Source organism: Spermophilus citellus (genome assembly GCF_964194105.1).
Source record: "Spermophilus citellus genome assembly, chromosome: 3".
Lineage (NCBI taxonomy): Eukaryota > Metazoa > Chordata > Mammalia > Rodentia > Sciuridae > Spermophilus > Spermophilus citellus.
In genome coordinates this window covers 50,660,616-50,684,417 of record NC_138184.1, presented here as the reverse complement: position 1 = coordinate 50,684,417, position 23,802 = coordinate 50,660,616, and the positions used below count along the sequence as shown (strand labels likewise).

General features: G+C 48.4%; 2 protein-coding genes and 1 long non-coding RNA gene across 7 annotated transcripts in view; 1 reads left to right on the top strand and 2 right to left on the bottom strand.

The window, feature by feature from the left end:
* Nucleotides 1–91: 91 nt before the first annotated feature.
* Nucleotides 92–1,960, bottom strand: MUSTN1 (musculoskeletal, embryonic nuclear protein 1). Its single transcript, XM_081285772.1, has 3 exons — nucleotides 1,801–1,960; nucleotides 581–713; nucleotides 92–391 (listed from the first exon to the last, which is right to left on the bottom strand). Exons 1-3 carry the CDS (start codon nucleotides 1,807–1,809, stop codon nucleotides 285–287), a joined length of 249 nt encoding a protein of 82 aa, XP_081141898.1. The 5' UTR covers nucleotides 1,810–1,960; the 3' UTR covers nucleotides 92–284.
* On the top strand, nucleotides 1,954–3,600 carry LOC308644523. The gene is made up of 2 exons (XR_014021024.1): nucleotides 1,954–2,086; nucleotides 3,361–3,600. It is a non-coding gene; the product is annotated as an uncharacterized lncRNA (long non-coding RNA).
* Nucleotides 3,601–6,059: 2,459 nt separating this feature from the next.
* Nucleotides 6,060–23,802, bottom strand: part of LOC308644521 (store-operated calcium entry regulator STIMATE) — a 50,976-nt gene continuing 33,233 nt past the window's right edge. For 2 of the 5 annotated variants that reach the window (XM_081285771.1, XM_081285769.1), the window contains 5 exons: nucleotides 20,000–20,048; nucleotides 18,135–18,230; nucleotides 15,961–16,082; nucleotides 11,118–11,230; nucleotides 9,011–10,172 (listed from right to left, as the gene is read on the bottom strand). In XM_081285771.1, the coding sequence (XP_081141897.1) occupies nucleotides 9,537–10,172; nucleotides 11,118–11,230; nucleotides 15,961–16,082; nucleotides 18,135–18,230; nucleotides 20,000–20,048 (1,016 nt within the window). In that variant the 3' untranslated portion in view covers nucleotides 9,011–9,536. Of the gene's footprint in view, nucleotides 7,253–8,021; nucleotides 8,162–9,002; nucleotides 10,173–11,117; nucleotides 11,231–15,960; nucleotides 16,083–18,134; nucleotides 18,231–19,999; nucleotides 20,049–23,802 lie in introns of those variants that run through there. The other 3 variants (XR_014021023.1, XM_081285770.1, XM_081285768.1) reach the window with 3 other exon arrangements.

Below are 23,802 nucleotides of genomic sequence, written 5' to 3'. Positions count from 1 at the left end.
GAAGGGAACAGAACATATTCCCATGCCCTTTCCCATTCCTCACTCTCTGCAGTTAGTAGCAGCCATGGCCAGTGATCAACCAACACCCTCCTAATGCTGAGGCCACTTGGGCATACTCTTTATTGGTGTTTCCAAGGTTCTGGTGCAAAGGGTCAGGGCTGTGGGACAAGGGCGGCGGTCCCAAAGACATCTGGGAAGAAAGACATATTCTGGCATAAAAAAAGTTCGTGGGAAAGGCTCCTGTGTCCAGGTGCTCGGGGTGGAGGGGACGCGATGAGCACTTCTCAGCCAAAGACACTCTTGGCAGGTCCAGCTTTGGGCTTCTCAAAGACAGTCTCAGTGCCTGTGCGGTCACGGCTGAACACAGATGGGGCGACCGAGCCAGCTTGCTCTGTGGGAAGGAGGTAAGGGAGGTACCGTTAGGGACCAGAGCTGGCTTCCTCCTAGGAAAGGCCCCTTGTATTGAGAGCAGCCCCTCCTGAGCCCAGAAGCTCTGGATTCTCAGAAAAGAACCCTTGATACCCACCCCACAACAACCATAACCCCATGTCAGATTGCAGCCCACTTGGAGGACACTTACCACACTCCCGCATAACCTGGTAGGTCTTGGACTTGATTGCCTGGTTCTTGGCCAGGTTCCCTCGGGCCCCCTTCAGGTCTTCCTCCTTCACAGGGGGACGCTTCTTCTTGATGGGGGCTTCTGGAGCGCCAGCCTTGGAGAACCCAGAGCTTAATTTTTTCTGAGGCCTCAAGGCAGAGACCCCTTTCCTGGCTCACTGAGCTCAAGCAGGTTCAAGACCCATTCCTCTTACAAGAAGTCACAGTGATACACCCCCGCCCCATGTGTCTCCCAGCCCCCTTGGCCTGACCTGCATAGCTGCTCTCCCCCACACACTTGGAGTTGCTGGTGGCAGAGGCCACTACAGCCTCATACCGGTCTGTCTGCCTATTCCTGAACAGGACACAGGAGAAAGGGACTGGCTTTGAGGCTGAGCAGCCCCAGGAAATTTGTTGAGTTCCAAGACCTGATATTGGATGGCAAGTGGTCTCTTAGGGATTGTCCCTCTCCAGAAAAGCACCAGTATTTTTACTTAGTGTGTCTTTGGAAGGGAATGGGTAGACAGTCCAGATGTTCACAAAGTGACAGTTCAAACTTGACACTCATCCTTGGAGCAGACAACAAGGACAACCCTCGTTGGCAGGCTAAGACTATGTGTCCTTCCAGTGCTGGGACATTCAGAGTCAATGCTTACTTACAACCCCAGGCGCCTGTGAGTCTGAGGCCTTATTCCTTTCTAAGCCCTGGGGGCAGGTGCAGGGATTCCCTCCCTCAGCCTGGGCTAGGCTCCCGGGACAACACCGCCCCTATAAAGATACACCCCGCTGGGGAAATACAGGGACACAGAGCTGAACACCTACAGGCACAGCCTCCAGTGTGTGTGTTACACACACACACATACACACACACTACACGGCTACAGCTACAAACACACACAACTGTACACACTGGGCTATATAGGCAGCTCCCTCACACACACACAAAGGGACATGTAGAGGTCTATAAAAGGACACACCCATCTCCCACCATCCCTACTAACAAACTAGAGAATAAACAAAGCCAAGGTGAACAGGGATTCACCAGGAGCTGGGACGTCTTCCCCAGGCCTGGCCTCCCCAGGGCTATAGTGCCTCCTGTTTATCCTTGGATCTTAGCTCAAGACAGCTGCCAAAGATGAGAGTGTCCAGGTCTCCACCCTGACTCCCTTTGGTTCCAACACAGCCCATGCTGGGCCCTCCTACCTGGGACATGGTGGGTGCTGGGCAAGAGATGACTCCCTGAAGGTGCCTCTGGCAGACAGCAGCGAGGCAAGAGCTCTGCGTGGAGCCTGGCCCTCTGGAGCTTATATAGCCTGCTGGCTCGTCCCCGTAAGTCACTCCCCTACCTCCGACGGGCTCTCCGATGATTCAAGTCCACACAGCCACTAGCTTCAGAGTTTATTCTCGGACATGATGGGGACAGCAGCCCTGGCGAAAGCAGACAGCTGGGGAGACCCTGCACCCTCAGGAACAGCTGCTCTACTTGCAGGTGGGAGGTGCTGGCACTAATGGCGACTGGCTGTGTTTATGAATGTGGGTCTAGGAATGTGTGTGACAGTTTGGCTTGTCTATCTGCAATGGCCCATCCCAGTGTAGGGGGCTGTCCGTGAGGAGAGGGAGGGCCCTGAGCCGGGTTGGATGCTCTGAGCTTGTTTTTCTCTCTTCCGTTCCTTCCCGTGAATCTTAGTGGGAAGTGACTTTCTATCCCAAGCAGCAGCAGGGCAGAAGTTTCCAGTGTCTGGTGCTTGGAAGCATTTGCTTAGGGTGAGCTCACAGGGCCATCATGATAAGACTCAGAGCAAGGGGCCACTGCTGGCCCACAGATAGGGAAACTGAGGCCAAGGGGACCCTGGGGGGCTGCTCCACCAGATTTTTGTGGATAGCATCGTCCTCTGCCCAGTTCCGGCGCATGACCTTGGAGACTGGCTCTCCTTCTAAACTGAAAGGGAAGAAGCAAGGTAGTGGGAAGGAGGACCCAGGAAAGACCAGAAGATGCTTGACATGAGGGTCCCATGGACAGTCTCTGTCTGGGATAAGTCATAGGGGTGGGGTGGGGCTGACCAGCAGGACAGCTTAAGTGCTACAAGAGTCCTGGGAAGGAGTGAAGCCCACCCCAGGTATTGAACTGTGCAGGGGACAGGCTCAAGGACCTCCTGCAAGGTGACTTGGTTCTCCTCTGTTTCCATCACCCTCATCTTTGTAGGGGAAGATCCCCAGGGCCACACAGCAGGGCTCTGAGCCTGGGGTGGTTGTGGGGAGTGGACATAATCCCCACCAGAGCAGACACACCCCAGTTCCTTTCCTGTTTGCGATGGAGATTATTTTTATCTTGAAGGCTCTAGCAGATGGAACCCAACCAGGCAGTGACATTTGGTTATTCCAAATGCCACTCCACTGGTATCATACCTTAAGCCCCACCCCAATCCCCACTCTAGTCTCGGTCCCCAGGAGGCCAATGTGAGGATGGCCAGGCTCAGGCTGAGATGAGTGCTGACAGGAGGAATGCCAGGACTCCCAGGGGCAGTGCAGGGCATGCCAGGCCTGGCGAGGGCCCTTCCACCAGCATCAGGGTGCCAGCCGGGGCTTCAGCACTGCCCCACAGCTGGCTCTGCTCAGCCCATGGCCTCTGGGACAGGATGTGGGGTGCTCCCTCCTCACACCACCTCCCAACATGGCTCATTCCTCTGGAGGCAGAGTGGCTTAGTCTCTCATTAGCAAGGAAGTAGACACAGCAAAAGCACGTTTGATTTCTTTCCTTGGCAGACTGGCTTCACTGCTGCATGGGGCGATGTGACGTTACTTCTCCTGCAGCTTCCTGGGGAGCCTTCTAACCCACCGGGGACATTGTTTTAAACTCCATTAATCTATTTCAACCCCAGAAAAACACACAACCAACAACCACAAAAGTGATGGTTTCTTTTTTAAAAAACTGTTATAAGATGTCAAACTTTATTGTAAACCATTTTACAATATAAGTACATCATCTTCCCTTTCATTTCGAAACTGTGTTTCTGTGACTTGTAACACCACTGACGAAACACCCTTGCTGGGATGGCGGCTGAAGTGGCCACGGTTCTGCTTACATAGGTCTGACTTCTAGTAAACTTCATGAAAAGAAAATCAAATTGAAAACAACCAAACCAATCAATGAACCAACCGACCTGCCCACCCACCTGCCCAGGAGCTCAAGGTGCTCGAAGCAAGTCAGACCAAAAGTCTCTCACCAGAAGCATCGCCCCTTGGGGCTGTCAATGTCTTACAAGGTAAAACAGAGCTCTGCCTCTTAGCTGGAGAGTGTGGAACTTCTAAGAGTCAGCCTTGTGCCCTATGAAGTGGCTGCTTTGTCTGGCCAGCGGAAAGCCCCCAGGGCAACCAGTCTTGACTTGCTGCAAAAAGGTCACTGAAGTGCAGTCCAGAGGGCTGAGCAAGCCCTGCTCCCTCAGGGTCCTGGGCCAGCCTTCAGATGTGGACCCTGGTACACTGCTGAAGGGAAGTTATGACTTGCATTTGAGCCTTTTTATGTTCCCTGAAGAAAGAGGCATGAGAGGTGACATTAACCTAAGACTCCCTGTTACCAGGGAGGGCACAAGTGAAAGTTGTGGCAGGAGGCCACCACAGTGCTCAAGGGCTGAGGGGCCACAGACCCTCACCTTGCACATCTTCAGGCTGTGTGGACTGAGAAGCCACTGCCACCCAGGATCTCATCACCATCTCCCTTGCCATTGTCAATGTCCTAATGACAGCCAAAAGGAAATAACAGCAACAACCACCTTTTCCAATCAGATCACAGTTCTGCCATATTGGTTTATTTTCAATAGTTACAAGAAACCTGTTCCTGACCTTGACTTCAAGCTTCCATCGTGGGTGGCTTGGCCAAGGTTCCGATTTGGACAAATCAGATTGACCGTATACAATATTCCGTCAATATCCCATCATTTCTCAAGCACGGTGACGCCTGCCATTAGCCAGTGAAGGGCTGCACCTCATAAGGCACCTTGGAGCAGGTGGTGAGGAAACTCATCCCAGGGAGGGAGGAAAGCTCAGGAGGAAGTCCTGACCACAGCTCTCTGAGTTGCTTTCATGGGAGAGTGTGCCATGTAAGAGCCCCAGTGACTAGAGAGCTGAAGGCTCTCCCAGGGCACAGGGGGATGGGAAGGCCTAACACGTGATGATGCCACACTGTCCAAGCCCGCACACCAAGAGGCCCCTGGGATCAGACAGACTCCCTGTTCGACCTCCACCCTTGTCAGCCAGTTACACAGCTGCAGCTCGGAGACTCAAGCCCTTATTAACAACAATCAGGACACAGGACACCACCAGCACTTACTTGCTACCTCTGTCCCTCAAGCTCACTGTTCAGTGGATACTGGGACAAGCGTGGATATGAGGTCCTCTGAGGTGTACACAACACCAAGTTTCCTTCTTTTACAGACAGTGGTCCCCTACCCCTGAACCTGGTTTGGAAACACTGGGAACTCAAGACTGAACATGAAGCTTCAACTCAGTGACAGTCTCCCCAGAAATGCCAGTCTTGGGTCTTGCCAGTCACAGTAGTCTGGGGATGGGCAACCCAAGAGAGCCCCACTGGAGACGTGGTAGGGAAAGACCACAGTTGTGGAATGGGAGGAACCAAAGAGAGTGAAAGAGAGCAGGAACATTGTGGGACCTGGGCAGGCTCCATCTCGCTCACTGCCAGCCTGTCCCCTCCTCTGGCAGCGATCCCCACACTGGTGGAGTAACCTCCTACTGCACAGCTACAGTCCCTGCTCCTCACAGTCGTCCGCATTCCTGGAGGAAGAGGGTCTGAGAGGACCTCCCTAAGCTATTCCACCATGTCCAAGACAGGCAGGACCACAAGCAGCAGCAGGCGACAGTTCCAGGTGCCTGGTTCAACAGTCTGGCTCACATACCACAAACACATTCAGACCCATTATGCTGAAGTAGAACATGTTTTTATGCAGGTTTAAAAAGATGGTTCTGAGTGGAATGGCCTCTGCGCTTGTCTCACTTGTAGCCTGCATTATAGCAGTGTGGTTTTCTGTTCCTAAGGGTCTGTGGCTGCCTCTTGGCATGACAAACCACTGGGCAACTCCACCCTGCTGCTTCCACAGCAGGAAAGTGCTGGGCTCAGCCAGCTCCACCTCTATTCAGCAAACTCTCCTAGCCACAGGGGTCTGTGGCCAGGCTGAGGAGCAGGTGCTACCATGTGAGGAGGGGCTGCAGCCTCTGGATTTAGACAGCAGGTTCTCTCACCTCTACCTGCCCACCCCAGCCACCATGCTCTGCAGAGTGGGGAAGCGGGGACTGAAAACAGGCTCGTCTGGCCATGTGGATGTTCTCCAGACTTCCATGTAAAATGAGCAGATAACAGCAGGTGACAGGCACCAGAAGAGGATTGACTCTGCAGGCTGCTGTAGTAGAGGTTAAGAGGCTGGGACTATTTTACACTTGAGATCTGGAAGCTCTGGGGAGAGGCAGGGAACAAACACAAGCAGCCCATGCTCTTGATTCCTCTGGACACAAAAACATAACTCTTAGGCTCCTTTACCAGTTAAACCAAGACCTCTAACCTGCCAGCAGAAGTGACTGGGGTCCTGGCAGATCCCCTCCTGTTCCACACACTCTGGGGCACGCAGATCCACCTTCAGACCAGCTGCCTCATGCACAGACCTGACCTTCCACAATCATGGGTTCTGATTCCAGGCAAAGGCCGTCCACCTTGCCCCCTGGGGTCACTTGCCTCATCTTATCGTAGGACATTACCTAACAATATCCCAAGTAGAAAAACTCTTGACTTCTTCCTCCCACAGCTCATACCCCATGAAAGGCAAACAAATCCATTTCTTTGGGGATTAAAAAGAGTTTTTAAATACAATAGTATGAAAATATAACTTAAAAATATAAAAGTCAAACAGCATACGGAAGACTTAAAAATCTAGGTTTTGCTCATTAGTCCCATAGGTACTTTGTAGGAAATAAACACATACTCAAAAAACAGTTAACACTGTCATAGCTCATAAAACCGGCTTTAGAAATCAAAGAGTTACAAAAGCCATTTTGAGTAAGAAAGCATTCCGGTTCCAACTTGGTCAGTGAGTGACTTTAGCCCCAAGCACGTCAAGTGTCCTCGCTGCCTGCAGCCTTGGGGAGAGACCCACCCGCGGTCTGTGCGGGCCTGTGTTTTCCTGTACCGCACCACCCGGTCAGACACAGGACAGGGGCTTCGGGGTCCCTCACAACACTGTGCAGGACAACAACAAACAAACAAAGCTCTTTGCTTGCATATTTGGTCAGTGTTTGTAGTGCAACTGAGCGGGGACCTCCAGCTGCCCATGGCCCCCTTGGGTGCTGGTTCCTGTTCCCTCTTTTTAAGTCACAGTAGTCTGGGGGTGGGCAGAGAGTGGGCAGAGACAGCGAGAGGAATGGAGGTAGAAGAGGAGGGGCAGAGAGAGGAGGGAAGGGATGACGCTGCGGGGTGACCACCTGCTGACCCAGCAGCTGGCTGGCCCCAAACTTGTCACCCCCAGCATGGAATGTGTCATACAGGCAGCCCGAAGCGGTGCTTCTTTTTCTTCACAGGCTTGAGTGGGGTCAGTCTGCGGAGGTCCTCCTCCACGTCGGACTCCTCCATCTCATCATCGGCTGAGATCAGGATCTGGGCAGCGGAGAGGCACGGCTGAGACGTGGCAGCAGCCCTTCTGCGTTTGCCCTCCCTGGACCCCAGGCCCCGCCAGGAGGCCTCAAGTCTTGTGCTTCTGTGGAAGATGGTGACAGGGAGGCCCCCTTACACAATAAGACATGCTGGCCCACCGAAACCAGCACTGAGTCCACAGACCCCCCCCCCGCCCGCCTCTATGCCAGTGCTCCTCATTTCCCCATCTAACTCCAGCTGCACCCAAACCAACCACACCTCAGCAGAGACCTGAAGCCCAGGGTCATGCTGGCAATAAGAAGCTCAGCCTTGACACACGGAGTCCTAGGGCCTTGACGTTGCCTTAAATACAGGAGAAGCAAACTGAAAAGCTGCAGGGGAACATGACTTCCTACTCCAGGGACAGGGTAGTCTCACCAATTCTCCCCTGGACTGAACCCTTGAGGGCTCTCTGCTTCCAATCTCGGTCCCCTGATTAAACCCTCACTGGCTCCCTACTGCTTATACAAGCATGTCCCAGGTCCTCAGCCTGCAGCACAAAGCACCTGCTCATCTAGCTCACACCTCGCCTGTACCTCACACTGCTTGACATTCCATTGTACACTCTGGAATAAATGCTGCTCTGGCCATAGTGAATTTCACATTATTATCCAGATGCCAAATGACTTGACTGAATGCCCGCCAGCTATTGCATCTGTGCTTCTGTGGAAGACAGTGACAGGGAGGCCCCCTTACACAATAAGACATGCTGGCCCACCATGCTGGCCCCTACCTCAGACTCCGACTCCTCGTGGGACGCCGCCCTTCGGTAGCAGACCTTGCTCCCATTCCTTGAGTTCTGGTGCCCATAATGCTGTTTGTCATTCAAATGTTTACCAAGCTCTTACAATGTGACAAGCTCTGTGCCAGATTCTAGGAATATGTACCCAGAGAAGGCACGGGCTTACTTTCTGTCCTACTCCCTATCCATCTTCCAGAACTCCCTGCCTACTGCCCCAGGGTCCTCACAGGGTTTTGTTTGTCTGGGCTTCAGAAGGCTTTGAAAATGCCAGGATGAGCCATTTGTGTGTTACTTTGTCTGGATCATTTCTGTGGCTCTCCTGGTGGCACAGTGCTTAGCACGCCATGCAAGTTTCCCAAGGCCTCTCCTGAGACAGCTTCACCTCAGATGTGTGGTGCACAGCCCCTGAGCGGCTGCCAGACACAAGTTATTGCCTCTCTGCTGCTGTTCATGACCACTGCTCTTCCCTGAAGCTCAAACCTTTGAACTTTGGAGACTAGGAAATAAGGGCAGATGGGGTTGCCTGAGAGGTCTGGCTACTCCTATATTTTAGAAGTTTCCAGCTGGCTTAGCCAACGCTTTCCTTCCTTGTCAGTGGTGGGCAGGGATTCAATACCTTACTGCCTGAAGATCAACCATGAGGCCCAGGAGGGTCCTTGCCAGCTTCCCTGGAACTAGGCAGTTCCTCCCTTGCCTTTCTCCACTGACAGGGAGACTGTTGGTTGTAAGCCACCCCCCACCACATACTCTACCCTCCTCCCTAGGAAGGCATGTGGGACAGCAGTCCTGGGGCCTGGCTAGATGGGAATGGTGTGTGACCTGGGCTGCTCTTCACTCAGCTTCTTCTCCCTCCCTCTGGCTGGTGCTGTGACTCAGTACCCAAGAGAAGACCAAATGCAAACATTAGACCAGAGACCTGCAGGCCAGTGGCATAATGACCAGGTACTCAGAGAGGGTCAGGGAGGCCCCTACCTCAGACTCCGACTCCTCGTGAGACGCCGCCCTTCGGTAGCGGACCTTACTCCCATTCCTTGAGTCCTGGTTGGCTCCTCTCTCTTCTAGTTTAGCTTTCGTCTTTCCTTTTCTCATGAGGAAATTGTCCACTACCCAAAACATCAATGCCTGTGGGAAGAGAAATGCAGATTACTTTGGGAGAAGCCACTTTCAAGGAAAGAAGAGCAGTCGCAGTTCCCATTTCCACCCTTTCTCAGCCCATTCCAGGTTACAAAATCCAAAGACAGGGAAAGAGAATCCAGCTCCCCTGCAATCTTCTAGAAGCTTTGAGAGAGATTCCCAGACCTTATTTCCTTTGCTGCAGTTTTCTCATCAGAGAACAGGAAAGAAAATCCCTGTCCTGCTCACCAAGGGGTTTCTCTTGGGACTGGCAGCCTGTCTTGGGCCCAGAACCAAGGTCTCTGGATACCTGCTCTGGGCCTGCAGAGGCCCTGTGTGGTGACAGCATATTCTGTGTATCTGTGTGTCCAGGTCCTTTTATTGTTCCTCTCACTATTTCCTGGCTTTTAACCACTGTGCATGTGAGTTTCTGAGGACTGTCCTCAGGAATAAACAATTGAGGCACATTTGAAGTGATATATACATATATTTTTTAGTCGTGCTGGGGATCAAATCTAAGGCATCACACGTATTGGGCAAGTGTTCTACCACTGAGCCACATCCTGAGCACCCCTCACCCTTGAGACAGGCTCTCACTAGGTTGCTGAGATTACAATTATGTGCCACTGAGTCCAGCTTGAATGATCTTGACCTAGAAGCTGGTGTCACACATGGGGTGGGATGCCTCCATGGTAGATCCCTAGCAGAGAGGGCAAGGACAAGTTTCCTAGGACCCTTCGTCTTGGACAGGGGCCTTGGAGCAGAAACCTGCCTTTTGAAGAAGCAATCCTGCCATTTCCAGGTCTTGGGGAGGGGAGTGGGGATGTGACAACTGGTCACACAGAAAGAAAGATCTGAGGGCTCTGAGTTTTCCGTCAGACTCAGGACTCTGAACAGGAACCCTGGAAGGCAGGGCACAAAGCAGTGTAAAACATGCAACACGGCACTGACATTGACAAAGAAGGGGACGATCAGCATGACGATGGCCAGTTTCAGGTCTGGGTTTTCAATGGGATTCAGTAGGGCCACCTGTAAAGAGAAACAGATGCAGTGAGGTGGGAGACCACAGGGACAGGGCCCAGGAACCCCTGTTAGGGGGCTTAGCTTAGGCATTCCCCCAGAGTGATAAGACAGCCCTTACTCCCTTGGCTGCAGTACCCCGGATCTGACTGTAAATAAGGGACCCTGTATTGAGCATTAGTGCTTTCACAGCTCTCCCCTTGTTGTGAACTTGCAAAGTGCAGTGTGCTTATAACCACTGAGCCAGAGCCAAGCAGTGCCCAAACAGAGTGGAGAGGGCCCCAAGCCTCCAGCAGGGAATGCAGGCTCTTGAGAGCTGGAGGGAGGAAACTGAAATTCAGCAGATGCTCATTAGAGACATGAGCAACCAGAAATCTTGTACTCTAACCACCTCCCTCAAGACAATGGCTTTGAAATGCCCTGGCCTATTTCCTAAAAATAAGACCCAGCTATAGCCAAGAGCTGAGCCACTTGTTCTGGAAGACTCAGGTGGTTTTGCATAGGGATGAGCTTATCTATACAGCACTGGGGGCAGCACTGGGGTCAGCTTATCTATGCAGCACCAAAGGCCACAGCCAGGGGAACCCGTGGTCTCACCAGGGTATTGGCAGGATGGGAGACACAGGTCATGAAAGCTGTCTGTGGTGCCAAATGGCTAGCCAAGACAGATGTGTGAGGATGACATTTGGAAATGCAGAGACACTTAGAGTTGCAGGGTCTGAAGACTATATCCCCAGGCTTAATCTAGAGTAGACCCTATATCCATGGAGAGGACAGATGCCACATAAAAGAATGACAACTTAATAATCTTATGAAGAGTTGCCATATCAGACCAAATCTGGGGTCTGCTCATGGAGTTAAAACAAAAATTTAGCTTTCTAACAGGGCTGCAGCATGTGGGTAGTGGGATGAAGTACTGAGCAAGGACTGCTGGAGTGGGGATGGGAGGCAAACCTTTTTCCACTGAAGTATGAGAAGGACGATGAAGACGACGGACTTTTCAAAGATCATGATCACGATGTAAAGGGCACACTGCCCAAACCAGGCCCCACACTGCAGAGGGTCTCCTGCAGGGACAGGTGGATGCTCAGTCACACAGGCTCAGTATCCAAGTGAGATAACCCCCTAGCCAATTCCCCTACAGCTCCTCCTGAGCCCTCACATTCCCAGCCACACCCTAAACCTTAGTTCCAGAGGTTTATAGTGAGCCCCCCACCAAGGTCCTAAAAGATCAGCTTATGCCTAACAGACAAATGCAATATTTTAAATAAAATCTGAGAATTCCTTATTTGGACATACTAAATTGGTATTCCTTTCAAGAGATTCTAAGATAGGACTGAAAGGCCCTAAAGTTAGTGAGTGCTTATGGCTGGAGCTCAGACAGGCTGGCTCTCTGTCTGCTGGCAGCAGAAGCTGTGTGAAGCAAGACTGCTATTACTGTCCATTGTTGATTTTTCCAGTGGCCAGTTCTATCCTTCCTTTTCCTCTGCCCATGAGCAGACTGACGTCAAAAAGGCAGCAATTGACCTCTTTGTTTGTCCACTACTTTTTACCTCCTATGCCTTATCCCACCCACTTCCTGGCCATCTCCACTGCCTCAGCAGAAATCTGACCTGGGAGGAATTCAGATTCCACTGTCTCAAATGGGTGACTTCCAAACACTCTGGCTAAGGACAAGAGAAGACAGAAGCCTTCAAGGCCAAGGAGATGAGCTCAGGTCTGAGAGACTGTGATGAGGGCTGATCTTTGATCCCAGTCGTCACCATGACTGAGAAACTAAAGGGCCCAACAGTTCACACTGAGGGACACTCAGGCCCTGAAATGCCCCTAGAATGCTTCAAAAGGGACTCGATGAAGGGTGGAGGACCTGACAGTCCTTCTAGGAAATGATCTTCTGATATGCTATCCCAGGGAAGGGCCCCTGGGAGTCTCCCCACAGTTGGAGACCTGGGGACAGTGGGGTGTGAGGAAGGCCACCAGGTTGCCCTGGAAGCTCAGTCCAAATATCACTGGCCAGAACAGGAGAAAAGAGAGTAACATTTCAGGAGAGGCAAAATCTAGACTTTTGAGAAGAGAATTTGGCCCAAAGAGAACTTTCCAGCTTCTCATTTGAATCTACCGTTTCCCTGGTAATCCTTGTCCAGGCATCAATGCCCCAGGCCCCCAGTCTTGCCCAGGCATGCCAAACTGTACTCAGGGGAAGCGCAAGAGAATGCCTTTATACAGCTGTAATGGACAGAATACCAGTCTGTTCCCTTTTCTGGAAAACAACAGAGAAGGGTGGCAGAAAGCCTGTAGAAACTCATCAGCCACCTCTTTGGAGTCCTTCCTGCCTGTTTTCACCTTTTCTGCAGGACATTAGAGCCTCTTCCCCAGGCTGAAAATGGAGTTTTGCAATGCTTCCAGTAAACCACCTGACCTTATTGAGAAAAGTTCTTTAAAAGAGCAGATGAAAATATTAGCTTCAATAAGAAAGACTAGGGATATGGAAACAGCATGTACCATTGGGAAATGTCTCTGAATTGAGACTGGTATGTCTGAAAGTCAGCGGAGCAAGTGGCAGCATTTACATACTGTCAAAAGGATACCCACTTGCTTTGAGTGTGCTTACTCTATTTGCTATTAAGCTGTGAATGACTGACAAAAGAGGAAATACTTTTTTTCCCCATCTGCCTCCTTTCTGAGTTTCTGCTGCACACCTGAGCTGCTGCTGCCTTTTGTTTCAATCTCACTGCTAAAATAAGAAAGTTCCAAACCACAGTGAAAAGAGAAAAAAGTGCCCATGATCCTGCGTTGACATACTGCCTCCTGTGTGCTGGATCACATGAAACCATAGCCCGGATGAGTGCACACACACCTGTTTGTTTGCTCATTTCTGTTTCCCTCGAGTCTCTGAAACGCTCCTCAGAGTCCTGTCTTTAAAGGACAACATGATAGGTGTGGCCAATGTGTACTGCACTGTAGAACCTCATTTATACAGGTTTTGGTTTCAATGAATTATTTCCTCAGAATAAGTTACAGGAATAGGGAGCAAAAGGAGGCTTCTGGAAAGAATGGGGTGGGCAGCAAAGCCCACATGCACTGTGGACCTCATTTTCAGGGAGAGAGCAGTCTGGTCATCAGACTGCAAACAACATGTATCACCCAAATCTGATGGTTCCCAGACATGTAAGTGTGGCTTACTCCTCAAGTCCAGTGATCTTCTCTTCTAGGAACCATGAAAGCTACCTAGAAAACAAGCTCCTTTTTTTTAATACCTGAGAAGAGAGCTGTGGAGCCCTCATGGAGCTACTACCTCAAATGGATGGGCAGGCTCACATGCATAATAGGCAGAATAATGGTCCACATAGATGTTTACATCCTAATCCCTGGAACCTGTGAATATGTCATGTTACCTAGCAAGGGTGGGGGATGATGGATGTCAATGGAATTAAGGCTGCTTATCAGCTGTATTTCAGATAGGAAGAAGGCAGGAGGTGTAACTCAGTGGTAGAGCACTTGCCTTGCATGTGTAAGAATCTGGGTTGAATTTGTAGTACCACAGAAACAAAGATTTAAAAAATAGGTTTTTTTAAATATTTATTTTTCAGTTGGACACAATGTCTTTATTTTATTCATTCATTTTTATGTGGTGTTGAGGATCGAACCCAGGGCCTCGCACATGAGAGGCGAGTGCTCTACTGCTGAGCCACAACCCCAGACCTAAAAAATAGTTTTTAAATATAGGGAGAGTATTCATGGTGTTCAGGTATACAACAAAGTGCCCAATGTAATCAAAGGGGACTTTCAAATAGAAGATGGCAGTAGAAGGTCAGAGCAAAGTCAGAGTAGTGTTATGTAAGACAAACCTGACGTTGAAAACAGGAAGAAAGGCACAAGCCATGGAATGCAGACAGCCTCTGGAGGCCACAAAGGGCAGCAGAGCAATCTCCCCTACCACTTCCAGAAGTATCTGGCCCTACTGACACACTGATTTTAGTTCAAGACAATCATATTGGATTTCTGAAGGAAAGAACTATAAGGTAATCAATTTGTGTTGTTTGAAGTCACTAAAGTCTATGTTAATTTGTTATAACAGCAATAGAAAACAACAAAATTTGACAACTAGAGAACAATAGGTAACAACAATCTGGGAAGGGAGGCCCTCAGTGGTCCTAATAAAGGGCAGCTTTCTCTGGAGATACCTGGAGTTATATGGAGAAATTCCGATTCTCAAGGGCACTGGCTAAGGCCAGGCAAGGGGCCCAGGGAGGTCAACCAGCATGAGAAGGAGGCGTAGACACAGCTATTGCCCTCCTCCTTTTCCACTGACTCTTCCTTCTGTCAGGGAATTGAGGGCCTCCTAATGCCTGCTGTATCAGACCTGACTTGCACTCCAGGTCATACAGCTGATTGAGGGGATCCACCTTAGCTCTGGTCAGCTAGTTAAGTTGAGAGCCTTTTGGAAGGGATCTCAACAGCAAGGAAGGAGTTATGAGTACTGATCGTGGAGGTGGCTGGAGGGTTTGTGTATCTTGCTAAGGGCAAAAGGCCCCCAACATGTACTAGCCAGGGATGCTTTGTGTGCCACCTGACTCCTCTAAGCACCTTATCTGTAAACAGGGATAATAATGCCACAGTAGTCCACATGTACCGTGGTCCATTTCTGGCCTGCAAGTTGAGGAATCCATGACTTGGGGAGTCTCAGAAACCTTTCCTGGAGCCCAGGAGGCACACGCTGTGTGCTGGACACTATCTTAGGTCAGTGACTCATCAGGCATCAAGTGTTGGGGCTAAGAAAAGCCCTCCCCTGAGCTCATCTCCCCTCCATGGGGATAAACAATTACTTAAGATTTCTAGAAATACCTGAGGCATTCACAGCCAGCTCCATGAATAAGCTGCCCTTTTAAACCGTCAATCCCTTAGAGATTTCTAGCCATCTAGAAGTTAGTGGCCCCTGGGTCCAGAGCCATGAGTTTTTTGGGATCTGCGGGAGACTGCAGATCCAGTATTCCATCCACACTCCCTCTATCCCTCCATTCCTTATGCCCTCTCATGGCAAAGGTTCCAATGCTGCTGCTCCAATTGAGGAGAGGAGCTCCTACCTACAGAATGAAAGGCCAGCTGGGACAGTGGAAAAGAGCTGATGTTACCCCTTAGTCCTGTCCTGACACTCCCTTTCATGGGGCTACATGAAGGCAGCTTGCTACTCAGGCTGTATCCATCAGAGTCTGACACAAGTTACCTGTTTTAAGCCCTGTCTCTGGGTAAAGATGGACTTGTGACTCTAGTGACTGGTACATGCAATGCTAGGTGGGGCTCAAGCAGTTGAGGGAAAGCAAGGCAATTTGGCCTCAGGGGGACGGACCTTCTAGACCTGGCTATGTGAGCGCCATTCACATAGGGCCTCCCATCACATGTGGGATGGCCTGGTGACCAGACAATCACAGGTGTACAGCAGAAAGAGGGGCAGGGCTTCCACCTCCCTACTGACCACCCCATTTCTCCAACATGGCAGGGTGAGCTCCATGAAAAGTCTGGCAGAAATAAGGTGGTCTTAGGGACTTGTAGGAGAGATTAGGGATCTCCCTGAATCTAGGGTATCTCCTGCCTCCTGCCACCTTTCCTGACACCAAGGCAAGAGCCTCAGCAGTGAGGTAGGCACCCACACATACCCAGGAGGATGATGCTTAAAGCCCAGAGCCAGCCCCTCCACCACACAAAGGAGACGGCCATCCATTCCCAAATCTTCTCTGGATCCCTCACTGGTAGGCAAGCAGCTCCCACCACACACCAGCCAGTGTTCATGGCACATTACCATATTCACCAAAACGTAGGGATTCCCACTGCTGCCACTCTACCAAGACACTGACAGCGCGCACTCCCGCATAGATGAGCAGCATGCCCACAGTGGCGTCCAGGAGGAAGTTGATGAGGTACCTATGAGGAGAGGGCACATAAGCACAATCAGAAGCCACTGAGCTAGGCCCTAGGTACAGAGTTTCCCAGAGTTAGCAGTCAAGGCTGATGGAGGTACAGCCTGAGAAGCTGACTGACGCAGTGTTTTTTCTGATCTTGTTCTTGGAGGGGCTGGTAGCCTTGAATGTGCCCATGTGAGAGGCTGCAAAGGTTGCGTGCAGCTCTCACTTCCAGGTCCTTGGCAAGTTACTAAAGTCAACAACTTGAGGGAGGGATAAGAGAGGGATGAAATGCTTAAAAAGTGTTCCTGTCAGGCCAAGATTGAACAGAAGACAGAGTTCCTGAAAAAAAAAAAAATGTCCTTCTGATTATTCTGATAACTCCCTGACGGTCCAGCCAACATAAGGTCTTGTGACAGTGCTGCTGCCTCAAGGCAGTTCTAGAAAATGTCTCCAGGGTTTTTTAGGCAAAGAGGGCAGGATCATGTGGCACATGTACACACAATACTTTTATGCTTTAGAGAGAGTTTTACCCCCTGGGACAAGGCCAAAGGACTGGAGGGAGAAGGCGGGACCAAAAGGCATGCCCACAGTGACCACATGTTCTGCTAAGATCTGTTTCCACGGGGCTAACACAAAACCCTTTCCCTCTCCAAGGTAAGACCCATCTGCCCTCCCTCGAGGGCCCTAAACCCAGATGCAGTTGAGCCCTGCTGACCACAGGCCCCAGTTCTCTGTTGCAAACTATGTGGAAGACAAGGTCACTGGATTAGGTACTGACCCACTGTGATACCGCATGGCTTTGACAACTCTGCAGATAAACCCAGGACACTGTGAAACCTAGCTGCAGTGTTTTGAGCGGCCACAGCTTGAGGCACTTTATGAGGATTCCTGGTCCTTCATTCCAACCCCAGCTTGTGCTTGCAGAGCACTCTGATCCCAGACAGAACATGCTGTCTCCTAGCCCCAGGGGCCAGAAAATAAGCCTAGAGAGGGAGGGGGGTGGTGTTTTTCTCCTGCCTGTCCTTCCTCTTTAAAGTCACAAGGGGTCACTCTCAGATCAGAGACAGAAAGAACAGGCTGGCTGCTAAGGCAATTTTTCCTCTGGTGTGAGGCTATAAGGCTCTCGGATCTAATTGGTGTGGAGTGCCTCTCACACCTGAGTCCTTACATTTGAGACCCAGCCTGAAAACAACAAGGATAACTGATACACACACATGCCTTCTGGTCATTCATTCACTTGCCAAATACTTCTTGAGCCTACTATGTGCTGTCCTTGGGAATAAAGGTCAAGTTCTACACTATGCTCAATGTAAGGGAGAAGGGCAGACAACAGGGAGTCATGCAGGCCCTGGAGCCAATCAGGATGTATTTGAGTCCAGCTCTATCACTCCTGAACTGCATGAACTTAAGTGCCATTATCTCTCTGTGTCTCAGTTCCCCAACTGGAAAGTGGGGATAATCACAATATCTACATGGCAGAGCTGCTCTGTGGATGAAAGAAGGTAAGAGATGGGGCTGGAATGAAGTAGGTGAGCCTCCTTTCCCACTCCATCTGCTAAGAGAACCATTCAGGTGCTACCGGCAAGGAGGTCAGCATTTCAAGGCCCAATTAAGATTTTAGACAGATGGCCCTGGGGGCTCTGTGAAAGGTTTTTTTCCAATGATAAGGCAGAACAACCCATGTTCTTTAGGCCAAAGAGGTCAATAATAGTCAACAGTCTGAGACCACAGAGAAGCCCCTCTCTGTCTTTTCTGGCACAGAGACATTCCTGCAGGGCATGTTGCTGGGAAGCTGGGTGACAGAAGGGCACTAGAAAACCAAAGGAGGACTGTGAACTGATTAGAAGAAAGCCAGTGTACTAGGCAACTGTCAAAGCCCTGATGGCCAATGGATGGCTGGGTATGTGAGTTCATGGGTGGTATGCACAGGATTGGCCATCAGAGGAATGTAGAGGAGAAATGGTGACCCCCTCTGCACCCTGGAGGAGCAGGACTGGTCACAGAAAGTAAGACCAGCACACATTTTCCATGGAGGACTGACAATGCCTGCACTCAAATATGGGTCACTTACAGTGAGCAAGGGTCCTCTTCAGTGAGATCTGCCAGGTACACATTTGCAAAGTGGATGAACAGCATCCCTATGGCTTGTTTGGAAGTATCTAAAAACCTGCACAAGACAGAAACAACACCTGTGACCAGTCTGACAGGAAGGTATTTGGAGAAAATGAATGGACCACAGAAATTATCTGGAGGCTGGAAAAACATTCCTAAGGTCAGTGTCAGGGAAGAGTCACTAAAAAACAACACAGAGAGCAGGACACAGAGCCCTGAGCTGGGTCCCTCCCCAGCCCAGATTTGAGAGAACCAATGGTGGGTGGGTATAAAAAATTTGAATTATCAACATTCAGCAGTGATGTCTATAAGAACAAGTGAGTACATGATTAAAATTTTGTAAAAAGTCTTTATCTCAGTGACTCATCAAGGTTTCCTTTGAAGGGAAAGTGATGTTTTGTAAGGGCAAAAGCAAATCTAAGACAGCCCAAGGCAGCTTCCTGTGGACACCTTGCTGTCCTAAAGAGCTGGCTGTCTCCTTCCAAGTGATTTATTGCCTTGGAGTTTTGTCCCTAGAATCTATTTCTGAAGCTTTACTACATACTGTAAATAAAATACTGCTACAGTGGGTTCATTCCACATGAAATAAATATTTTTAGGATACATATACAAGGAGTACACTGGTCTTTGCCCCTGGTTCCTGACATAGCTCCTTGACACTGAGTGACAGGGATGCTAAGAACATTTTTTATCCTAATATTTGGTTCGTATCATGTAGTTCCTAATCCTTTGGAATTTCCTGGATGATGGAAGCATCTTTTGTTCTAAGCAGGTGACTTTTTGTGGCTCCTGGATGGCTTCAGAATGGGGAAGGTCATGAGAAAGACCAAGTCATGATGAGAAGCTTAGAACTTTGAGGCCCAACTCCAATTTTCAGGGAGAGGAGAGGGGCTAGAGATTGAGTTAATAATTAATTATGCTTACATGGTGAAGTCTGTGTATAAACACTTAAACTATGAGGTCTGAGCGCTTTAGGGCTAGTGAACAAATCCACACTCAGCAATCCAAGGGACAGAAGCTCCTGTGTCCAGGAAACTTCCAGACCTTACCCTCTATATCTCTTCAACTAATCATTCATCTGTATCCTTTATAATAAATCAGTCAATGCAAATAATGTTTCCCTGAGTTTTGTGAGACCATGCTCTAGTAAATTACTGAAACTGACAGGGGGTTGGGGGAACCCCAACTTCATAGTCAAGTTAGTCAGAAGTTAGTCAGTTCTTAAGGGAATACACACTCCTGATTGGCACTGGAATGGGGTAGCCGTCAATCAGTGGGCTCTGTGCGAACTCCAGGTGTGTCAGAATAGAATTATTATTGCACACCCAGCTGGCATTAGATAATTAGAAAACAGGTTGGTGTTAGGGACCCCCCCACACACACTTTATGCTTTAAAAGTACTATGAGTAGAGAAATAGTTTTTCTTTATTCTAGGACCAAGGAAGACCAGTTTTGAAGAGAATAGTTAGAGCTAATCTCCAAATTTTGATTATTTTTTGCTTAAACATATGGACTGTAGAATCCAAGACTTTGAACATTATCAGAGACAAAGATATCTGGAGAAGAGACTGATGCATCTGTTATTATTTTTCATCTTCCAACATTGGAAGCAGCGTGATCATAAAACAAAGGTAGGGATCAAAAGTCATGTGGAAAAATAGGACTGCTTTCATATCACACACTGTTCCCAATGATAACTGAGGAAGTCCAGACACTATTGTGTATAATTTTTCATATTTCATCCCCTACCAGACCCAACCCTGTCTCCCAAAATCCAACACACTCAAAAATATTTTAGGAATGAGTTAGTGTTTCAATACATACCATATTCTCCATGGACGTCTCTCATGCTTTGGTTCTCTGAAGCGTTTGACTGGAAGAAAAGAAAGACTTCAGTAACTTTCCAAAGCAATAACACAAAGCAAAATGCACCTACAGGTGGGTTATCAATCTGCTCATTGTTTATTAAGTTCAGCACTTTCTATTTTAACATGTGACAATATACAATAAGTCAGTGAAAGTCACGGAGGCCCTGCATTGCTGACGACCAGCATAGGACCCTTCAGAACTGAATACTAACGAGAATGACTTCTTAGTGCATGTGCAAAACTGTATTTACTTCTTTGTGACAAGTCTCACTCAGACAATTACTGGAAACAATGAAGTAGAAATTAATTGCTTCTAACTTTGGGAAACGATCTAAGGATAAATTCACCCAGATGTTTACCAAGTGCCTACTTCAAACAAGGAATTGAGGAAGCAAATGTAAAGTCAGCTGACTAGCAACCAGGAAAGACAGACACATAACCAGTGATAGAGAAGAGGTGAGTCTGAGGCTGAAGGACAACCAACCCTGCCTGCCTAAAGGAATGGGCATTGGGACAGGCTACACCGATGGAGACAGTCAAGCCAGGTTCTGAGGCCAAGTAAGGGTTTGCTACCAGGGAGGGAGAGAAGATCTATTCTGGACAGGCAACACCATGAGCTCACAGGTACAGGGCAGAGCACGACAAAGTATGTTTGGCATACTTGAACTTGGCTTCAATTCAGCATAACTGATACTGCCAGGAAAACAGCAGACTGGAGGGGAACACACTGAGCAGGAGCCATGTGAGAGAAGGGCCAAGGGGTCTGGAGTAAATCCTCTAGGAAAGGAAGAGCCAAGGAAGAGTTCTAAGCAGACTCAAAGACATGCTGGAATTGTGTTTTAGGAAAGTGGCTCTGCTAACTACAGAAGATGGGCTTCCTGGGGTGGAAGGGACGGAGCAAGGATGCTGGTTGTGTTCACAGCAGGAGGCAGTGGTACTCCAGCAGAGGAGAGCCAGGAAGGTAGAATTCTCATTCAGCACCAACCTGCTCAGCCTCGGCTGGCAAAGGACTCAGAAGAATTGCCCCCGTGCCCTGGGTTGCCTGCCAACACAACCATCTGAACCAGAGGAAATAGTTTTAAGTCCACATGTCCCCCACTGACGCTCTTGGCAAGTGTTTCCACACTGATTCTATCTACCAAAACACACACAGAAAGTGCCGCCTGGTGATGTTTTCCCACACAAAAGTACCAAGAAAGAAAGAGACACTGATGTAAGCCCGCAGAAGAGGCCTCATTACAATTGGTAGCAGGCGAGAATCAACTTCTGGTGGAGTCCTGAGCTGCCAATGAGGCCACGGGAGGCGGAGGGTGATGAACAGCCCTCAAATCAATAAACCCCACTTTCTGAATAAACACAAGCAGTTCACATTTGGCAAAGCAAGGACTGCCTGTACAGAGAATTAAAATAACAAGTCTGGTGTTTAGAGAATGTTGATATAGAGACCAAAAAAAGCAGGTGGAATTGCAAGGAGGTCTGTCATCTCCTTGACACATCACAGATTCAAAACCTCAACAAAGCCAAAGAATCTGGAGATGAGGCCAACTGATTCTACTGGCCTGAATGACTCTCAAAGGCAGGAGTAATCCCAGCTATTCATTTCCATGAGATACAAGCTGAAGTATCAAAATGGCTGCAATTTATTTACTAGTGGTTTAGGGAGGAAATTACACAGTAGATATGATTATATATACAAAATATGATACATGATAATTATAAGCCATAAATATAAATGTATTTTATAATATACTATAGCAATCAGATACAATACATATACTAAGAGAAAGATGAACAAATGTGGTCTTATGGGCTGAAGCCTGACTAAATCATATGCTTAAGTCCTACAATCTCCAGTATGTCAGAATGTGACTGTACTCGGAGATGGGGGTCTCTAAAGAGGTAATTAAGGTTAAATGAAGTCATATGGGAGGGCCCTAACTCAATAACAACAGGTGTTCTTATAACAGGAGATCAGGACACAGATGTCAAGAAAAGACACGTGAGGATATAGTAAGAAGGTGGCCATCTGCAAGCCAGGGAGAGAGGCCTCAGCAGAAAGCAAACTGGCTGATTATCACCTTCACATTCCAGTCTCCAGACTTGTGAGAAAATAAAAGTCTATTGTTTAAGCCACCCAGTCTGTGATATTTTGTTATGGCAGCCTGAGCAAAATAATTCAGCTGATAATAACTAGACAAGGCAAAGGATTCTGAATATTTATTATATTAGTACTTAGACTTTAATGTAATTTTAATATTTTTCCAAATAAAAAGTTGGTGGAGAAAACATACTCCAGAAAAATAAACTAGTACAAGCACTCAAACATCAACTTGATAATATCTATCAAAAATTTAGCTGGGTGTGGTGGTGCATGCCTGTAATGCCAGTGCTTGGAAGGCTGAGACAGGAGGATCACGAGTTCAAAGACGGCCTCAGTAAGAGTGAGGTGCTAAGAAACTCAGTGAGACCTTGTCTATAAATAAAACACAAAATAGAGCTGGGAATGTGGCTCAGTGGTTGAGTGACCCTGAGTTCAGTCCCTGGTACCCCTCTTCAAAAAAAAAAAAAAAAAAAGAAAAGAAACACTGGGATTGGGGTTGTAGCTCAGTGGTAGAGTGCTTACCTAGCACATGTGAGTCACTGGGTTCGGTCATGAGCACCACAAAAAAATAAATAAATAAAATAAAGGCATTCTGTCTATCTACAACTAGAAACATTTTTTAAAAAATTTAAACACCCATGCCCCTTTAACCTACAAAGGAATGAATTCTACAAGTATGACTGCAGATGTGCCGAGATGGATAGGGATGTTACTGCAACACTTTCATAACAAGAATCTGGAAAGAAACCAAGGCCAATAAATGTTGATACAGGATCAGTAGACATCATAGCACATAGATACAATACTAAGCAATTGCTAAAAAACAAGGTAGATCTAGATGGAGTGACATGGAAAGATTTTCAAATTATGCTAATAAATTGTAAAACAATATGTTACTATGATTTTTTTGTTGTTGTTCAAGTCAAGTGTGTGTGGTACTGTGGGCACTCAACCACTGAGCTACATCCCCAACCCTTTTTTATTTTTGAGACATGGTCTCACTAAGTTGCTGAGACTGGCCTCAAACTTGTGGTCTTTCTGCTTCAGCCTCCTGAGCTGCTAGGATTACAGGTGTACACCATCAAGTCCAGCTCAAGTCCATTTTTTTAATATCTTTATTTATTTATTTTTATGTGGTGCTAAGAATTGAACCCAGGGCCTCACACATGCTAGGCAAGTGCTGTACTGCTGAACCGCTGAGCCATGACCCCAGCCCTCAAGTCCATTTTTAATGGATATATATTTTTGCTGGAATGATGCATATATTCCCCTACAAGGCTGCATAAGTGACTATTAACAAGGGCTAACTTTGAAAAAAGAAATATGGATCAGGAAGTGAACTTTCTTTTTTTAAATTAATATTTTTGCAGCTGGAGATATAAGCCAGGCCCTCATGTATTAGACTATACTCCCAGTCTGCAAGTAAACTTTTTGTGTCATTGCAAATGGTTAAATACTCTTTTGTATATTAATATTGCTTTTACTTGAAACTTGAAAAAGAAAAGACAAATCTGTCTCAGAGGTTTGTGCTAATGCAGTAAAATAAGTCTGGCAGGTGAACCAGTGTGACTTGAGGTAGGCTTTGGGCCAAAACAGAAGCGGTGTGTAGGTATACAGGACAGTGCCCTGGGGGCAGTCACACATAGAAGCACCACTGG

What these genes read in the sequence shown, in the direction of transcription:
- MUSTN1 (XM_081285772.1), bottom strand. An exon ending in CCAGGTTATGCGGGAGTGTG is followed by an intron (nt 392 to 580) that starts GTAAGTGTCCTC and finishes TCCTTCCCACAG; the next exon opens with AGCAAGCTGGCTCGGTCGCC.